General features: G+C 42.1%; 1 protein-coding gene across 4 annotated transcripts in view; it reads right to left on the bottom strand.

Annotated features, from left to right (window-relative positions):
• Positions 1–358: 358 nt before the first annotated feature.
• UBR4 (ubiquitin protein ligase E3 component n-recognin 4) overlaps positions 359–16789 on the bottom strand; it is a 113939-nt gene continuing 97508 nt past the window's right edge. For all 4 annotated transcript variants that reach the window (XM_050931301.1, XM_050931303.1, XM_050931302.1 and 1 more), the window contains 8 exons: positions 16299–16412; positions 14964–15106; positions 14168–14293; positions 12805–12999; positions 10437–10661; positions 4289–4379; positions 3017–3179; positions 359–1581 (listed from right to left, as the gene is read on the bottom strand). In XM_050931301.1, coding sequence (XP_050787258.1) covers positions 1517–1581; positions 3017–3179; positions 4289–4379; positions 10437–10661; positions 12805–12999; positions 14168–14293; positions 14964–15106; positions 16299–16412 — 1122 coding nt within the window. In that variant the 3' untranslated portion in view covers positions 359–1516. The remainder of the gene's footprint in view (positions 1582–3016; positions 3180–4288; positions 4380–10436; positions 10662–12804; positions 13000–14167; positions 14294–14963; positions 15107–16298; positions 16413–16789) is intronic.

Below are 16789 nucleotides of genomic sequence, written 5' to 3'. Positions count from 1 at the left end.
GAGCTTAATTTATCCCTCTGAAACTTCCCTTGCATTTCTCTTGAGATATTTTGCCTTGATTTATTCTTAGTAAACAACACCCCTGTTTTGTTGGCTATTCTGTACTCCAACCCTGGCCCCATGAATCTAATCTGACAATTGGAACTGGACTGAGCACCCAGAGACAACTCCCATGGAGGTGGGTGAGAATGCAGTGTTCCGCCACCCATCTTCTTAGCAATACATGCCCAAGGCTAATCATGGCATCAGACGGTCTGTTCAGTTATTCAGTCTCTGAACTACTGCTGACTGGTCACCCAATGCTAAAGTAGGAGACTGAGTCTGATCCGTTGAAATTCAAGTTCATACAGAGACAGAATGATGGGGAAAGCTTTATTGGATACCAGGTTAACCAGATTGAAGCTGGTTACACGACAGCAGAGATGATGGCAAAGGGACGTTACCAGCATGCATAACTTGCTGAGAAGAGCCAAGGCTGTGTTCAAAGAGACTGATGCCTGGATTCAAGCTAGGGTACACACCACAGAATGCAAGCCTGATACCATTAAAAAGACTGGCAGCCATCTTGACAGGCCTACTTTGTCTATTCCCACATAGTTCTCAAAGGAATCAAAACTTTTTCAGATACTAAGGAACAGGTTTTAATTGCAAAAATGTCCCATTTCCTTAACTCCATCCCCTGCATAGGTGAGATCTCCCTGTACAGTAAATTACCCAACCCACTAGTGTGCATTCTTGTTTTGAAGACACCCCTAGAGTGAATGGAATCTAGTAAGACCTCGGTACACAAAACATGCATCAATCATTTATAATATTAAATTCCAGTAGGCTCAATGAAAAGAGAAACACACAAGGCGTTAAGAGAAATCACTGCAGTGGTGAAAGCGATCCTCTCTTCACAATAACGATGAGGGAATCAAGCATAACATGCTGTCCTTGTATTCCATTGACCTCAAACACCCCAAAAGAGAAAATCTGTTTTATGCTGTACGAAAAATGAGTCAGTAAATGTAGCGTCACAAACTGAGTCCTTGAGCACTACAACTCTGTTGGTTTTTACATGCTCCTCATCCACACTAGGGGCTGAAAAGAGAAACAGCCCTGAACCCAAGTGAACTGCAGTAACAAAGAAGCTTGGAGATACGAGACAAAAGGGAACCTGGTGTTTAGGCTGTTACTGCCTGATTAAATTACTAGTCAAACCCACCTTGACCTGTTGTGTTTAATTTATTTAATTTCAAAGAGGTGCACACTAAAAAGTGTTAAGATTCAGTGGCTGGGATTTCTCAGTCTGTACAAGTTCCTTCGATTGCCTGGAATACATGAGGCTTTATATATAGAAGCACTGAAGTATCAGATAAAACAAGAAGCCTAAATGTCAAATCACTCCAAGAAAAAAAGGTGTAGAAAATAAAAAAATGCAGCACTACTTAGGGGAGGGAAAGACTGCACAAGGAGGGACACACAGAGATGGAAGGCAAGCTACTGTAGATCTCTGCAAGTTGCTTCTCTGTGCTCAGGGAATGGAGTTCAAAAGATCCTTGAGGAAGCTGTCAGGGTCGTTGATTTCTGATAATAGTTCTGAAAAAATAGCACACAGATAAGTTAGTCAGTAGCTGCTGCTCTTCTGAATCACCGGGCATCTTTTACCATCAGGACACCTGGCGCTGGATTCAAAAGGCAGACAAGCTACAACTCATCGCAGACCAGCCACTCAGAATAGTGTTTTAAAGCAAATATATGCCAGGCTGAGATCTGAGAATAGCAGACCCATGTCAATCAAGTTGGCTAACAGACTCACAAGGCCTGAAGAAAGCAGTCAGTGCCAACCTCTAATGTAGACAAGCAAAGCTGCTATTTGCACCAGTGCAGTTTACCAGGGCAAGCTGCAGTGTACAGCTGTTTATCCTGCCTTTACAAAGGGTTTGCAATGGTGCAGCTACATCAATGACTGGCACCGATATCAAAACTGTGGATTTCAGTCACGGCCTCATTTTAGGTGTAACAAGTTCAGTCTAGTGCTTAACTTCACAACCTACCTACAGAAGTGATGTAGAAATGCCAGGAAATATTGGCACTACAAATACATTTAGAAGCTGATGCAGAAGAGTGGGGAGCATCAGTAGCACAGATAGTGCAGTCAAAAAGTTATTTGAGAATAGTGGTATCTTCTACTAAGAGGCTGGATGATGAGTAATAACGACTGCTAACTAGTAAGGACAGGAGTTGGGCAGGATAAAATGATTAAGAGTAGCTCCCCAGTGGCTGAGTTTCTCTGGTTTCCTGGAGATAGGATACTGCTGCCACAGGATTCATATCAAATACTTATAGATTTGTAAAAACTAGGGAGAATCCCACAAAATATAAACCAACTTAAACGGCAGCAAGATGCCCCTGTTAATACAGAAGGGTAAGACCTAAAATAGAATAGGTGTCCAAAGCCCTGACTGCTGCCTTGTGGAAGGCCACTCTATGTTAAACAATTCCACTCCTATAGCTTATGTTTTACATTTCATTTGGTCCTTATGTTTAAATGAATACAGGAACATTGTGGCTTAGAAGTTCATCTGTTCCTGTTAATTCCTACGCAATCCTCTTTTGAAACTGGAATCATCTGCTGTAATAATTGTGTCATATTACAAATTCAGTTGTGGAAGCAGCAGCAGCATATATATCCTACAACATTCTTCACTGGCGGATCTCAAAGCCCTTTACAAAGACAAGTCTCATTTATCTCCATTTTGCAGATGGGGAAATGGCAGAAGATGAATGTTTAGGAAACAAGTGTATTTCACCCACACATCTCTACAGAGATGAATGCAGATTGCAGAGAGAAGCAGATAACTCAAAATAAAAAAATGCTTTTCAAAGTGACCTAGGAGGCACTCGGTGCTCTAAGGTCCCGTCATTCCCCCCACCGCCCTCACACACGTCTATAAGCAAGTTACATAAATTACGTATTTCCAGTCATGAGTTACACAAAAACAACCTTTAAACAGGTAAAGTTAATACTGACCAGCCACATCCAAAAATTCAGAAAAGGTTTCAACTGGCATAAACTCCTCCTGGAAAGTTTTCAGGGCCTTGTCTGCAGCTTCATGTATTGGCATATCATTGTGTCGGATAAATTCAGCCAGAGAGTAGGACCAGCCTCCCTCTGTGTTACTGGTAGGCACCTTCTACAAGGAGCAGAAAAGGGACAAGTCAGTTTGTTTTAGCCTGTAGAATAATAAACCCGTTAGAAAATGGACAGACAAGGTGGGTGTGGGAACATCTCTTACTGGACCAAATCCTGATGGTGAACGAGACAAGGTTTTGAGCTACACAGAGCTCAGACTCAGGTCTGGGAAAGGTACTCAGAGTGTCACAGCTAAATACATGGTCAGACAGATCTGTGACACTCTGAGTACCTTTCCCAGACCTGAGTCTGAGCTCTGTGCAGCTTGTAAGCTCGTCTTGTTCACCAACAGAAGCTGCTCCAATAAAAGATGATCCCTCACCCACCACGTCTCTCAAGTATCCGGGACCAATATGGCTACAACAACACTGCCTACAACCTTTAGAAAACACAGAGTTCAATAACCTGATGCCTCATGTTAAAAATGTTAGTTCATTCTGAAGCCTTGCCTTTGGGCTGAGATTTCCTGTTTCCTGTAAACATGCCACATGGGAAAGGTGCCTAATACTCAGATTTTCTATTCTTCTTGTATAGAGTTTTAAAAACCACTTGAGAGTTTTCCTTCTCCACCTCACCCTAATTGAGTGTCTGCTTTCTTTGGGGAGAGAGCTATATGTTAACTGGGCTTTGCTTTTACACTTTCCAAAAGAAGACTGTCTCTCTATCCCTTCTGAGCAGGGTCAGACACCCCAAGCAGCGTCCAAGGCCAGGACCTCCTTCCCACCCCAGCAACAAAGGCTAGTCCAACCATTTGCTCTAATGCAGAATTGAGGCTCTTGGAAACAATGCCTGAACTGAAGACAGAAAAACAGAAAGAGAAATGGGGCAGGGGGACACAGGGAAGAGGGAGAGAGAGAGAGGGGGGCTGTAAATCATAAGGCCTTACTACTTCAGATGGACAACGGCTGGGGAGACGGGTGATCACAAGTAGACAGACTTTGGACCACCCCTCCTGTTCCCATGAGCAAGCAGAGTTTGAAATTTAGAAGGGATTTAAAGCCCTGTCTACCCTTCAAAGGAATGGAGCAGACTGATTTTAACAACATCCATAAAAACAAAAACAAAAAAACCCCAAACAAACCAACCACCTTGATCCCAGACCGACCTTACCTTGAACATGTTGTAAATGAGATCTACTAGGGCCCAGAAGAGAAGGCCAGAACGATATGCTGAATACTCCTTCACTGCTTTATCGGTCAGTCTTGGAAGAAAATGAAATCAAGCTGTGAGTTAATCACTTTACTCTGCTTTGTAACTCATTTGATGAATAGCATGAATGCTGTAACAGCCAAAAGCCTATCAATAATACACGTGGGAAATGGTTTTGTGAATAAGCACTGTTCTGTGCTTTAGCATGTGGAACAAATATTTGCATTACCATGCCGGCCTAGGCTTAGACCTCTGTGCACTGTGATTCTTAGCACTTGTAAATTGCTTTACAAGCTCTAACTAAACTCTGAGTCGGGGATGCCAACAACACTCCCTTTTACAGAAGTGGAAAATGGGCACGAGGGAGAAACACTCACCCAAAGCCACAGAGCAAGTCAGTGGCAGAGCTGGAAAAAGAATTAATCTCCAGTCCCCAGTTCAATGCTCAGTCTCCTCAACCATGCTGCCCGCCCCTCTTTATTCAGTGGTTCTGATAAATGAATAATTACGGTACTTGTGCTTGAAGCTTATCAGCAGACAGTCTACATCCTTTACATAGATACACAGCCTGACACTCAGCTGTAGTTTTGACTGGAATATCTGCCACCTTTTAAAAACCCATAAACAAGTCTTTTTAAGAGCAGTGTATTAACACCAGAGGGGCCTGACCCTGGTCAGTTTTAAGCCAATTAAAATGACACTTAACTTGAAACTTGCAATTAGTTGTTTTCAATGTATTATATTTACAGCACTACAGCTGCGCCTGAGTCCCTCACCAAGTTCTGGAGTTTTGACATTCTCCTGTCACTTGTGAAAGATTCAGACATGTTAAGAACACATGGAGTGACTTACCATACAGGGGGAAAGAGGGAGAGGGACTGTATATAAAGTGCTGTCAAATGACCACAGAAAAAATGTCTAGTTATGTAGTCTGGCAGGTATTACAGGTACTTTTAGAAAATCATTCAGATAAGTGAGAGTTGAACTGAGTCCTTCAAAGACACTGAACATTCAGAATAACACTGATGGATAGATAGCCATCTGGAAGCCTGTGGAGTTGGCCAAATACAGGATTCAAGCTGTATCCATACTGTGTCTGTTTAGCTGTCTCAGAAAGAGACATTCCATGCAAGGGTGTACTCAGTAGTAAAGTGTTGCTGAAAAACTCCAGTGAAGTATTTCCATTTCTGTCAGATTACATCACACTCCCTGGCCCCAGAAAAACCCACCAGTGAAGGTGGGAATTTCCATCTCTGGTCAGATTCTGATTCTCTAGTATTGTCCCAAGAGTCGTCCTAAGCTTGCCTTCAACACTCCAGTAACTGGAGAAGAAGGGGGAAAAGATAGGGATTGTTTTAGCTAAGAGGAAGAATTAAACTAATCACCAATAGCCCGTGGCAAGGTGGGATGTATTGCCAACACTCCTAATGGATTTGGAATTTTCTTGCATAATTTGTGTAGGTACATCTGCCTTATTTCATCACATATTGCTTTCCGTTTGTCACTTTAAAGTTTAGAGACATCTCCCTCCCCGTACTGTACAGATTTACAACCAGTTCATCTGCCACTGCTGTGGATCAGCAACAGACAAAAGGGCATCCTCAGATTACATACACAGCTAAAATATACCAAAGGGATAGGTCTTGCTTCATACACTGAGATTGTTTTATAAGCCACGTGTGTGTCAGAAGACCTTCCCTCTCCTTATAACATGTGCTTTGTAGGTGGGAGCCTGCTTGTGCGGCTAGACTCAATTATTTAAAGAAAAACCAATTAGTAAAGGTGACTAAATTTCCACGGGAAGAAGAGCAACTTAGACTGAGGCTAATTCTGGATTCCCAAATAGTGCTGAGACAGAATTTCTTTTTATTTAAATGGTTTTGATATAATTGGACTGTGTTCCTTTAATTGAAAACTAAAAGGCCCTTGTGGGTTAAGTCTATGTAGCTGCCATCTGGAATGGCTACTCAATACAATAGCTGCTATATTTGCATTAACGTAAGCTGGCTCAGGCTCATCAGCTATGCATAGATTTCCAGCTGCAAGTTGGACATTAGCAGTTTGGAAGCCTCACTTCTCTCATGAATATTTTACAAAGGTTAAAGTCAGGAGCACGGAAAAAAATTCAAAAGATCCCGCCACTACCACCCCTCCCAATTTCACACAGATCCACACTGCGAATCGTGTTTATAGGGTTTTTTTGGCTAAAACTCTTGGTTCAGTAATAATCTAATACATGAGGCCCACCAGTTGAATCTCTTCCTGGCATTGGACTAAAGGCTAAAATTTTCAAAAGTGCCTCATTGTCTGTACTGATTCTTTTAGCTTTATCAGCAACCTCAGTCAGGGGTGTCAACAGGAAACAAATGTGCTCATCACCTCTGAGGATCAGGTCCTTTGATACCATTGACAATTAAATTGTGACCCTTGTAGCTCCTGGATGGGAATGGGTTAGAGCCGTTCCTAATTGTTCTCTGGCTGGACATGGACGGTATTGTTGGGCAATGGCTTAAGGGGCTTGCAAACGCTCTCATGCCGGATACGGTGGGTTTCTGGTTTTGCCCTCACTATACATGACAGTGAGACACAATGGAATGCATTCCATCAGCCCCACAGAGCCATCCCAGTTGGCTTTCCCTGTATGTGACTGAAACGTAATCAGAACAAAGTGATGCTGAGCAGCTGGAGGAAACAACCAGCCAGAGGCAGCGGCACAGGTGATATTTGCTCTTACTTGAGTGGGTGGTGCATGTACCTTTGTTAGTAAGGATTGCAATCAAGGGACACTACTAGATCCTCAGTTGCTTCTCGATGCACAAACAGCAGCAGTAGCAAAGTGCTTTTCTCATCATATTCACTTGGAAAGGAGACTGCATCCTGGCCCGTTACACATGCCTTTGTCCCCTCCAGATTAGACTGTTCAATTGTGCTGTGTATGGTGTTATTCTTAAAAAGTACCCAGGAACTTCAGCTAGCGCAGAATGCAGCAGCCGGCTTATTGTGCTTTGTCGTACACATGGAGCACACACACTATGCTCCAGAAACTGCACTGGCTTCCAGTTAGGTTTAGCATAAAATGTAAGGTGCTGGTTTTAACTTTTAAAAAACATTAGTGCATTAAAGGCCACCATATCGCCATGTTCCATCCCAACAGCTAAGGTCAGCTAGGACCCTCAAGCAAAAAGTCCCTAGGTTTGTCTGTCTGAGGGGCTGAGTGTAATCAGTTGAATACTCTGAAATTCTCTCTTAAACTAAGGGGAAGAGAGAGCTCTTGAATAAGCCTTGCCCTGAATGCTGTCCTGTCATTGAGGCTTTTCCTGAGGCTTTGGGGCAGGGTAGATGGATGTAGATTTCTTACTATTCCCATTTCAAGATGCTTGTATTGTATATAGTCTCAAATATTGACAGGTGCACTAAATACACTGGAAAAAGGAAAAAAAAGTTACTTTCTCCAGGGGTTTTCAGCAGCATTAAACCAATGAGACATTCATATCAACTCTCTGCAGGACTTTGCTTTCTCTAGACTTTTTCATAAAGCCTACAGCTTTCACACAGTCTTAGTTGTAAGGTGGTTGTGCTGAAGGCAGCCTGCCAGAGATTGTCTCCTACACTAAGGCCGTGCCTACACTGCCACTTTCAGTGCTAAAATTTTAGTTGTTCTGCGGTCTGAAAAAACACCCCTCCCCCCCAGCAACAAAAGTTTTAGCACTGAAAAGCGCCAGTATAGACAGTGCTTTATTGCCAGAAGCCATGCTCCCGGTGATAAAACTACCACCGCTCATTCCAGGTGTTTTTGTTTTGTTTTTTAAATCGCCAGGAGAGCTCTCCCCCGGCGATGAAGTGTGTCTACACTGCCTGTGTCACAGCACTGCTGCGATCGTGCTGTTACGTGGGCAATGTAGACATTCCCATAACCTACTTTTCAAGAACTCCAGAGCAGAAGTGGTGGAAATGGATAGTGGACATGAATCAAAGGTAGGTTTAGCATGAACAACAGAAACAAAGAAATCAGTACTGAGGACTAATGTCCCTGCAAGGCTAGAAGACCACTTCAACGCTATTTACATGACTCAGAAACACACTCTTTAGATGTCTGCTGTGTTGTGTGCTGCTGCACCTAAATGACTTTTACCAGGCGTGTGATTATGGGACAGACCATTGGAAGAATGACTGATAAGTCATCTTAATGGACATTTCCCAAAATAGAATCATTTTATTCTTAATTATGAATTATTATTTAGAATGACACCTTTGGAAATTGCAATTGAATTCTCTCGTCCCCCCCTTCTTGCAAACAAACAGTTTTTCTTCCACTAAGCAGGGGCTGTCGTTTGTTATAGTATTGCTCAAATGCTTCACTGTTAATATTGTGTGTGTTGGGGGGGGGGGGGGGTTGTTAAAGGAAGCATAATTTGCTTTTGTGGTGAGGTTTCAGGAGAGAAGTTGGATCAATTTTTGAGCCTTCTAGACTTGTCAGGATCACTTGAATGCTTCACTGACCTGATCTTTCATGTTCTGGTTATAGTTATTATAGGTTTGGACCATGTCAGTTAAGTGAGCTACAGCTGACAGCTTCTTAAATTGCAGTTCAACAAGTTAAACTGAACGGCTTCCTTTAGGAGAGAAGGAAATAAAAGAGGAGTTCTTGGAGTTTAAACCTTCATTTAATTCCTTCACACAGCCTTCTTAGCAGATTTTCTCGGATAAAACAGCCAAGTGTTACCACCTCAGTACCCAACACCATCCACTAATTAGCCAGCACCATTGCATAAAGCAACAATGCTGTCTCATTGACTGTCAAGTGTCAGAGGGGTAGCCGTGTTAGTCTGGATCTGTAAAAGCAGCAAAGAATCCTGTGGCACCTTATAGACTAACAGACGTATTGGAGCATGAGCTTTCGTGGGTGAATACGACATGCATCCGACGAGGTGGGTATTCACCTACGAAAGCTCATGCTCTAATACGTCTGTTAGTCTATAAGATGCCACAGGATTCTTTGCTGCTGTCTCATTGATTGTAACTTCCCAGTTCTCACCTACTTGATTCTCCTCTCATTGAGATCATCCTAGAAATAGATACATTCTTTGGGACTGACTATGTAAAGCAGGTTATACTACTAAAAGCAATCTCCCTGGGAAAAATCTGTGTGTACTAATCTAACCTTTTGGTACCAGGACCAATTCTGACCATAGGGAAGACAGCAGAAGAAACTCCATGTGCATAAATGCATCATAACGAGTGCATTTAATTATATATGTGCCTGCTTCCATCCACGTGGATTTAAATACAAACATATTTAGAAAAGGTTCATCTTGGCTATTCCAAAAAAAATATTCCTTTGTTTAGCACCAGACTAGAGCTATCAAACAATTAAAAAAAATCATAATTAATCATAGTAAAAAAAGATAAAAAAAGTCAAAGCATGAAAAGGCATATCAATATTTAGCATATCTGGCCTGTAAATACCTTGCATCGTCAGTTACAGTGTCTGTTCTCACTTTCAGGTGACATAGTAAAAAAGTAGTGGGCAGCAGTATCTCCCGTAAATGGAAACAAACTTGTTTGTCTTAGCAATTGGCTGAACAAGAAGTAGGACTGAGTTGACTTTCAGGTTCTAAAGTTCTACACTGTTTTGTTTTTGAGTGCAGTTATGTAAAAAAAAAAATCTACGTTTAAACTGCACTTTCACAATAAAGAGACTGCACTACAGTACTTGTATGAGGTGAACTGAAAAATACCATTTCTTTTGTTGATCTTTTTTACAGTGCAAATATTTGTAATAAAAGATATCAAGTGAGCACTGCACACTTTGTATTCTGTGTTGCAATTGAAATCAATATATTTGAAAATATAGAAAACATCCAAAAATATTTATACATTTAAAATTGGCATTCTATTACTGTTTAAAAGTGTGGCTAAAAGTGCAATTAATTTTTTTAATCAAGTTAATTTGTTTTGAGTTAATCGCTTGAGTTAACTGTGATTAATTGACAGCCCTACACCAGACCTGTTGCTACGCAGCTCAAACCACTAGGAAGGGAACACCAGTAAGTTCACTGGGCAGCTTCTGAGTGAATGGAAGGGTGGCAAAGCGGTGATTACTACTGACCTGCTGGCTCCCCCTGGCGACACCACACGTGCATGTGAAATAACCAGCAGCCTCCTGAGGATCTCAACCCGCATGGCTTTCCACTTCTCTGGGGGCAAGATGTGTAGTGCCAGAACTGTGTAGTAATGGGGCCCATCCACCTCAAAGGCACTCTCCACCCATTTCTCCTTGGGATGCTCCATAAAACTCTGAAGGTTCTTTTCCTCTCTGGAAGTTGCTCGGGTCCTGGAATACAAGGGAACAGTGAACAACTAGCCCAGGCAGTGTGCTCTGTTATGTGCAACTCAGAACTCTATAAAGCACTTTGAGATGTGTGTGTGAGAGAAGCACTACACAACCAACCAACATTTTATTTCCTAACTGGAGTCCGTTTCCCCCTAAATGTCTCCTTCGTCTCAGATTTCCCAAACACATACTTAGTGGTTGCAGACTAGCTTTTACCTCCAGCAGTACAAAGCAGCAGAAAGGTTCCTAAGGCAACCCTCCCTCTCCACTAGAGGACAATGTTTATTAAAAAAATCCCTTCCCTTTTGGGGGTATGGGGGAAGAATCAGATGCCAGCCACAAGAGCTAAAATAACCAATCCCACAGGCAGCACTTAACCACAGATTTTTCCATGGTTAGATCTTTATATCAGTTTGTGCTATTTATCTCTCCCTATAGTAATCAAGGGTAAGATATAGGCCAACATCAGAAACAAAGATACACTTTATGAACATTCCTTTGTATTCCACTCTCATGAGGGAATCAAAAACATAACTATATCACAGCCTTCAACTGTACAGGCAACCCGAGCTAAGAGATTTGTGGGCCCTGTACCCAGTGATCATAAAATGCTACAACCCAATGCACTGATTTGATGAGAAGGAGGATGCCTGCTAGGTATTACCCAGCATTTTGAAATTAATAACAAACCCCTGTAATCAAATGAGTGATAAATCAGTATCCTCAGCAGATATGAATTGTCTGCAGGTTGTCCATGGTATGTCCATTTCTCATTGGCTGCATTAAAAGAATCATTTCAGAAGGCTATATAACACACTCTTATACAAACTAACACAGCAAGGCTCTCAAATGCTGCCGGGAAGAGCTATAAGATTACATAATTAGCTTAATTTGTCTTCTCACAAGGGAATTGGAGAAAAAAATGAACTGTGGAGAAAAAGATATTAAAAGCAATACACAAATTGTGTCACTGCCCAAGTGTTGACTGCTCCAGGGACAGACAGGCTGTGGTTCCACTGAATTTGATTTGGAATGACTCTGGAATAAAGGGCTTAGATTCTAACACTGGTTTTCTAAGATGCCTTATCCAATTAATATCTCTTTTGCTTTTTGCTACTGAAATAGGACGACTATGGACCTTACTTTTGTGCACCATACTTTGCAATGTAATATTACCTCAAGCCCATTTGGTTAGCAACACTTTAGATGCTGGCTGTCTACATGTGTGCAGTTAGACATACTGACAGCTCAAACGGAGCTTGGAATTTAACTTTTGTAAAAATAAGCTTGTATATAAACTAAAATCAACAGAAATGTTTCTATTTTGTTTTTAAATTCCAATGGAGCAGACCATGTAGACGTATAAACATTTCACTGAAGTATCAGCAACTCAAACCACAGTGCTAGTGCTTGAGAACTAGCTTGGAAGCAAAACAGACTAGTTTGTTATCCAAGATCAGAGGTAAAAAGAGGGGAAGTGGTGAAAAATTTAAGTAGATTTACATTTTTCACAAACACAGGTGAGGGAATTGCTGGGGGTTTTTCACCAAAAATATGACAACCTGACAATATCCCTTTAATCTCTAATAAACTGAAAAACCTTTAACTTTGTCCAACGTAGAGATAATTATTGCACACAGAATAGAAATTTGCTTTTGTTAAATCAGTCTCCAAATTACATGATCACAAGCTGCTGTGTCTTCTGTGAAACACAGCTGTAACAATCTGCCATAAGGATTTACTTAATTTCCTTTTAAACCTTTTATGTGGTTTCCAACCTTTCCCATCACCACCTCCCTTGTAAACCAGATAGCATGCACTGTAGCACTAACGCATCCTGCATGTTAGCTTCAGGATCAAGATTTCTCCTGTTCACTGTTCCAGTGTCAACTTGGAATGCAACTGTTCAGCATTTAATACTCCAGAACTGCACCACTACTGCTAAGAGATTTATCTCCTTTCCCTCTGCCATCTTCCCCTGTTCCAAACAAGCTGGTTAAGGCTTCCACCTCCCACAGCAATACGCAGCAGGAGACTCCACTGGCAGCTGTGCATCTATTTATCATTTGGAGACCTGCCCTTGGAGAGTCAGTCTGTCACTAACAGGAAGAAAGACAGCTAAGACACACAAAGAGATACTGACGTGTTAAGGACATAAAGCACAGTGTGAATTATATATGGAATGAGGTGTATGTTGCTCTCCCTTCCTCCTCCTCCGGTGTCCACACTGAATGACTGCTCCATAGCGAAACGGAGAAATAGTAGCTTAATGTCATGGACGTTGAGCTGGTAGGTGGGTTCCCGCTGCCCTGTGCACTCCTGGAGGTATGTGTTGTGTCTGGGGAAAAACAGTAATAGATTATATTGCATATATATTCACTTCTTTGGGAATGCAGGTCAAAATTTGACTCCCACACTGCAAACAAGTCAGAGCTCAGAATTAAAATGCAAATATCATCTCCTTGGATTAACACCACAGAAAAGGGAGCTCTTTCATCTCTCCTGGGCAAATCCATTTCAGTGTGCATTTCCTGAGCATAAGCATCAGCACTGCTTCCCCACTGCAAGGCCCTGGGATGTAGTTCCTTGGCTGACATGGACTAGAGGTACAACTGATTCTAAAATCTAACACAGCATGACAAATGCAAAGGATAGGACTAGATGGCTTAGGGAATTGGTAATAGAATACGGACTTCTTCTGCCCAAGCTCAGTGGTTAGAATTCAGCAGTGTTTGCCAAACTGCTGTCAGATGGTAAATGATTTTCAATCTATACAACTGACTTGTTGGTGTCAGTCAGGTCTGTCCTCTAAACCACCACCACAACTGGTACCCTTTCTTAATAATCTCAGTAGAGAGGATGAGAACTTCATCAGCATGAAGATTAAACTACTTTATCCTCCCTTTACTTTCCACTGCTAGCAATTCAGCCCAATTGCAAGTACTAAACTTCCTTAAAAATACAATGCTGAGTGGAGATTCAAACAAAGCCTTAGAGTGATTAAAAACAGAGCCAAAACACAAAGGTAAATAAATACTTAGTAATTCAGTGAGAGCGCTGCATACAGCTTCGTTGCAGCTATCACTAACACACCAGTGCTTGGAGACGAGTTCTTTTTGGGAGAGAGGTATAAAAATCTCCAGTGGCATTTCTTAGCAGAGACAGATACCAACCCTGCAATGCCAGCAGTCAGGGCTTACTAACCATAAGGGTTGCTATGATGATGATTATAATTTTGGGCTCAGCTAGTGGTGGATTTATTTTCCATGTTTCTACCTTACTAGTCTGTGCAAGACGGCATGATGTGTTACATGTGTACTTTAATTTGGAACGTCACCAATAGACAGTGAGTGGTGTAGACTCTGGTGATCAGTAATGGCTCCTAGTTGTTTGTAGCACTGGAAACTCCACTTGCGGCTGACAGTCAAACTTGTTAACATGTAGTAACTCCCCAGCTCATCTATTTTGAATACAAACCACCATTAAGAGTAATATTCTATGCTCACCTTGCTAAGCAGGTTGCAAAAGCAGATTCTGGTACACGGGGCCCCCACACTGGTAGAAGACCATTGCACTTGGTGTTGGCATTTTGTAGAGCTGCACTCTCCCATTCTTCCCGGCCACGAGCCAGTCTGTATTGACAAAGAGGTTATGAACAGAGGGGTCACAATTACTTAAGCTTTTGTCTAATACCACCAGCACCCCACTCTCCTGGATCTTATACAGTGCTCTTCATTCATAAAGCTCAAAATGCCTTACAAAGGAGGTCAGTATCATTATCCTCATTTTACAGATAGGGAAACTGCAGCACAAAAAGGGAACATGAATCACCCAAGATCACCCAGCACGCCAATGGCTAAACTGGGACTAGAACTCAGACCTCAGGGTTCTAATAAAGCACTGGCCACGCTGCCTCTCATTACTCTAAGCATCAGGAGGTATCTGTTAGTCTTTACAGAGCCACTGGACTCCTTGTTATTACTTGAAGCAGTAAATGAGTAGGGTGGCATTTTGTAGCTGCTTAGTTTCATTAACATGCTTTATAAACAGTGCTTTCCAACTTCACAGCACCATGCACTGATTTTAGTTAAAGTTTGAAATTACCGTACTAAGGAGGCCATAATAAAGCTGGAGGACAGCAGCTGTTGGACGGATGATGGAACAACGATCTCTGGATAAGCATGTTCGTGCTGAGTTGCATTTTGCATTGTGTTGGATGCTTAAGGGACATTAAATGCATACACAAAGCACCACGATAGCTAAGTTCAAGAACAATGACCCAAAAGACTTATCAGACCTTACCTCACAGCTGCAAGATGACAGTCATAATGGACAATGTTGAAATGAGAGACCGTGCTGTATCCCTGCTGCTTTCGGGGTTTGTTCTCAAACTCTTCAAGTGCAACCCGCTTGGTGAAAGTGTAAATACCCAGAACCTTTGTAGGCTGTAACAAACCAAAGCATTATTAGAGACGAATAAGGTCCTACTTGAATTGTCAAAAAATTGCAGATGATTTGTGGGAAAGCCAAGGAGAATTGCAGAAAAGTAATAATGGACCTTATTATTTGTGGTAATAAAGTCCATTATTGCTTTTCTGCTGTTGGCTGTCCGGGATGAAGTGGAGCAGGGCCCCCCACTGTCAACTTCCCAGGGCTGACAGCAGAGGCTCCTGCTCTTAGCCCCAAGAGAGCCAGGACTCTTACTGTCAGCCCCCCATGGTGGGGTTTCTGCTTTCAAAATTGCAGTGGAAGCTTAATATTGTGGAATCTGCCATTTTTGCAATATTGCAAGTTACGTAGGCCCTTAGAGATGAAATATTTGCATCTGCAAGCATTGAGTGGTTTGCCACTCATTCAAGAGTTAACTGGCCCATATCTATAGGAAGGTAATAGGGTCAAACAAGCTTTTCCCAAGCATCCACTCACCAATTCACATTTCCCACCTGGGAAGGAGAATCATGGAGACAATTAAGAAGTTAGGACTACATTATAAATTGGAGACAGAAGCCTCTTGGCAAAACATGCTTCTAGCAGAAGAGATGGGTGCAGATTACATTCTGCTGAGCCTACATCTCTCCAGCTAAGAGCAGAGACGTCTAACCTGCACTTTATACTGAAAGTAGAAGCAAACCACAGAAGACACATAACATTAAAATCCACTATTAAGACTTGCACCAAGGTAAGTAAATGACCTAGGTGGGCCCCTTCACTAGGGGTTAGCTATGGTTTCAAAGAGTTTTTTGTATTTCCATTTTTTGTACTATTCCCCTCCACAGCACCTGTGCAGGAGGAATTGTTACTAAAGCTGGGCCCTACATGAGATCTTCAGGAGCCTAACTCCTTAGTGGAAATAAACATCTCATCCCCTTTTCTTTCAGAATTAGATACACAGGAGCTAAGCTGTGCAGGGACAACCAGCTCAGTTTCATGCAGATGGTGAGGAGAAGTCAGAGAAGAGATTTAATGGAGTACCAGCCTCATTTCCAAAGTTCAACAGAGAACTACTGATCCCAGGAACAAAACCTGAGATCACCTGGCCCTACAGTGTCACTGCATCAAGTCTGTCAGGCACTAGGGCGCACACTGGTGATTTTCCTCAAATCAAATTAGGGCTTTCCTGCTGCTGTTCTGCTGTACCTGGAACTTATATCCCTCCCTGCAGATACAGCAGGTCAGTCCTGGTTCTTCTATCAGCTCTTCCATCTGTTTGAGGAGTGCAGTTTTTGTTACCACCTGGCCCTTTTCATTAGTCTGAAAGAGAAAACAAGTCAAACATATTAGGAGAATAAAACCAGCGAGGAATTTATATTTGCTAAATATCTGAGCATCTCAGTTACCGGAAGCAGAGAACACTGGAGCACAGAACGCTGTTCAAGCTGTACAGCTATCACAGACGCCGGAGCACAACTGGGAAGCTCCCATAATCTTGCTACTGAGTGTTACCAATCAAGACGAAGTCAGATTTATAATATTTTCGGACCTCAGAGATTTCTGCAGTTCTACATTACAAAAGGCAACCACCAGTGCATGGAAAGCTGTTATATACTGAACACTAGGTGACAAGATTATGGTCAGTGGACTCTTGCAGGCATAACACTGCTATGGTTGGAGCTCCCAAACTGCTAGCA

This window comes from Gopherus flavomarginatus, chromosome 21, assembly GCF_025201925.1.
Source record: "Gopherus flavomarginatus isolate rGopFla2 chromosome 21, rGopFla2.mat.asm, whole genome shotgun sequence".
In the NCBI taxonomy this organism is placed as follows: domain Eukaryota; kingdom Metazoa; phylum Chordata; order Testudines; family Testudinidae; genus Gopherus; species Gopherus flavomarginatus.
The sequence above is the reverse complement of the archived record's forward strand: the minus strand, read 5'-3'. Positions and strand labels throughout refer to the sequence as shown.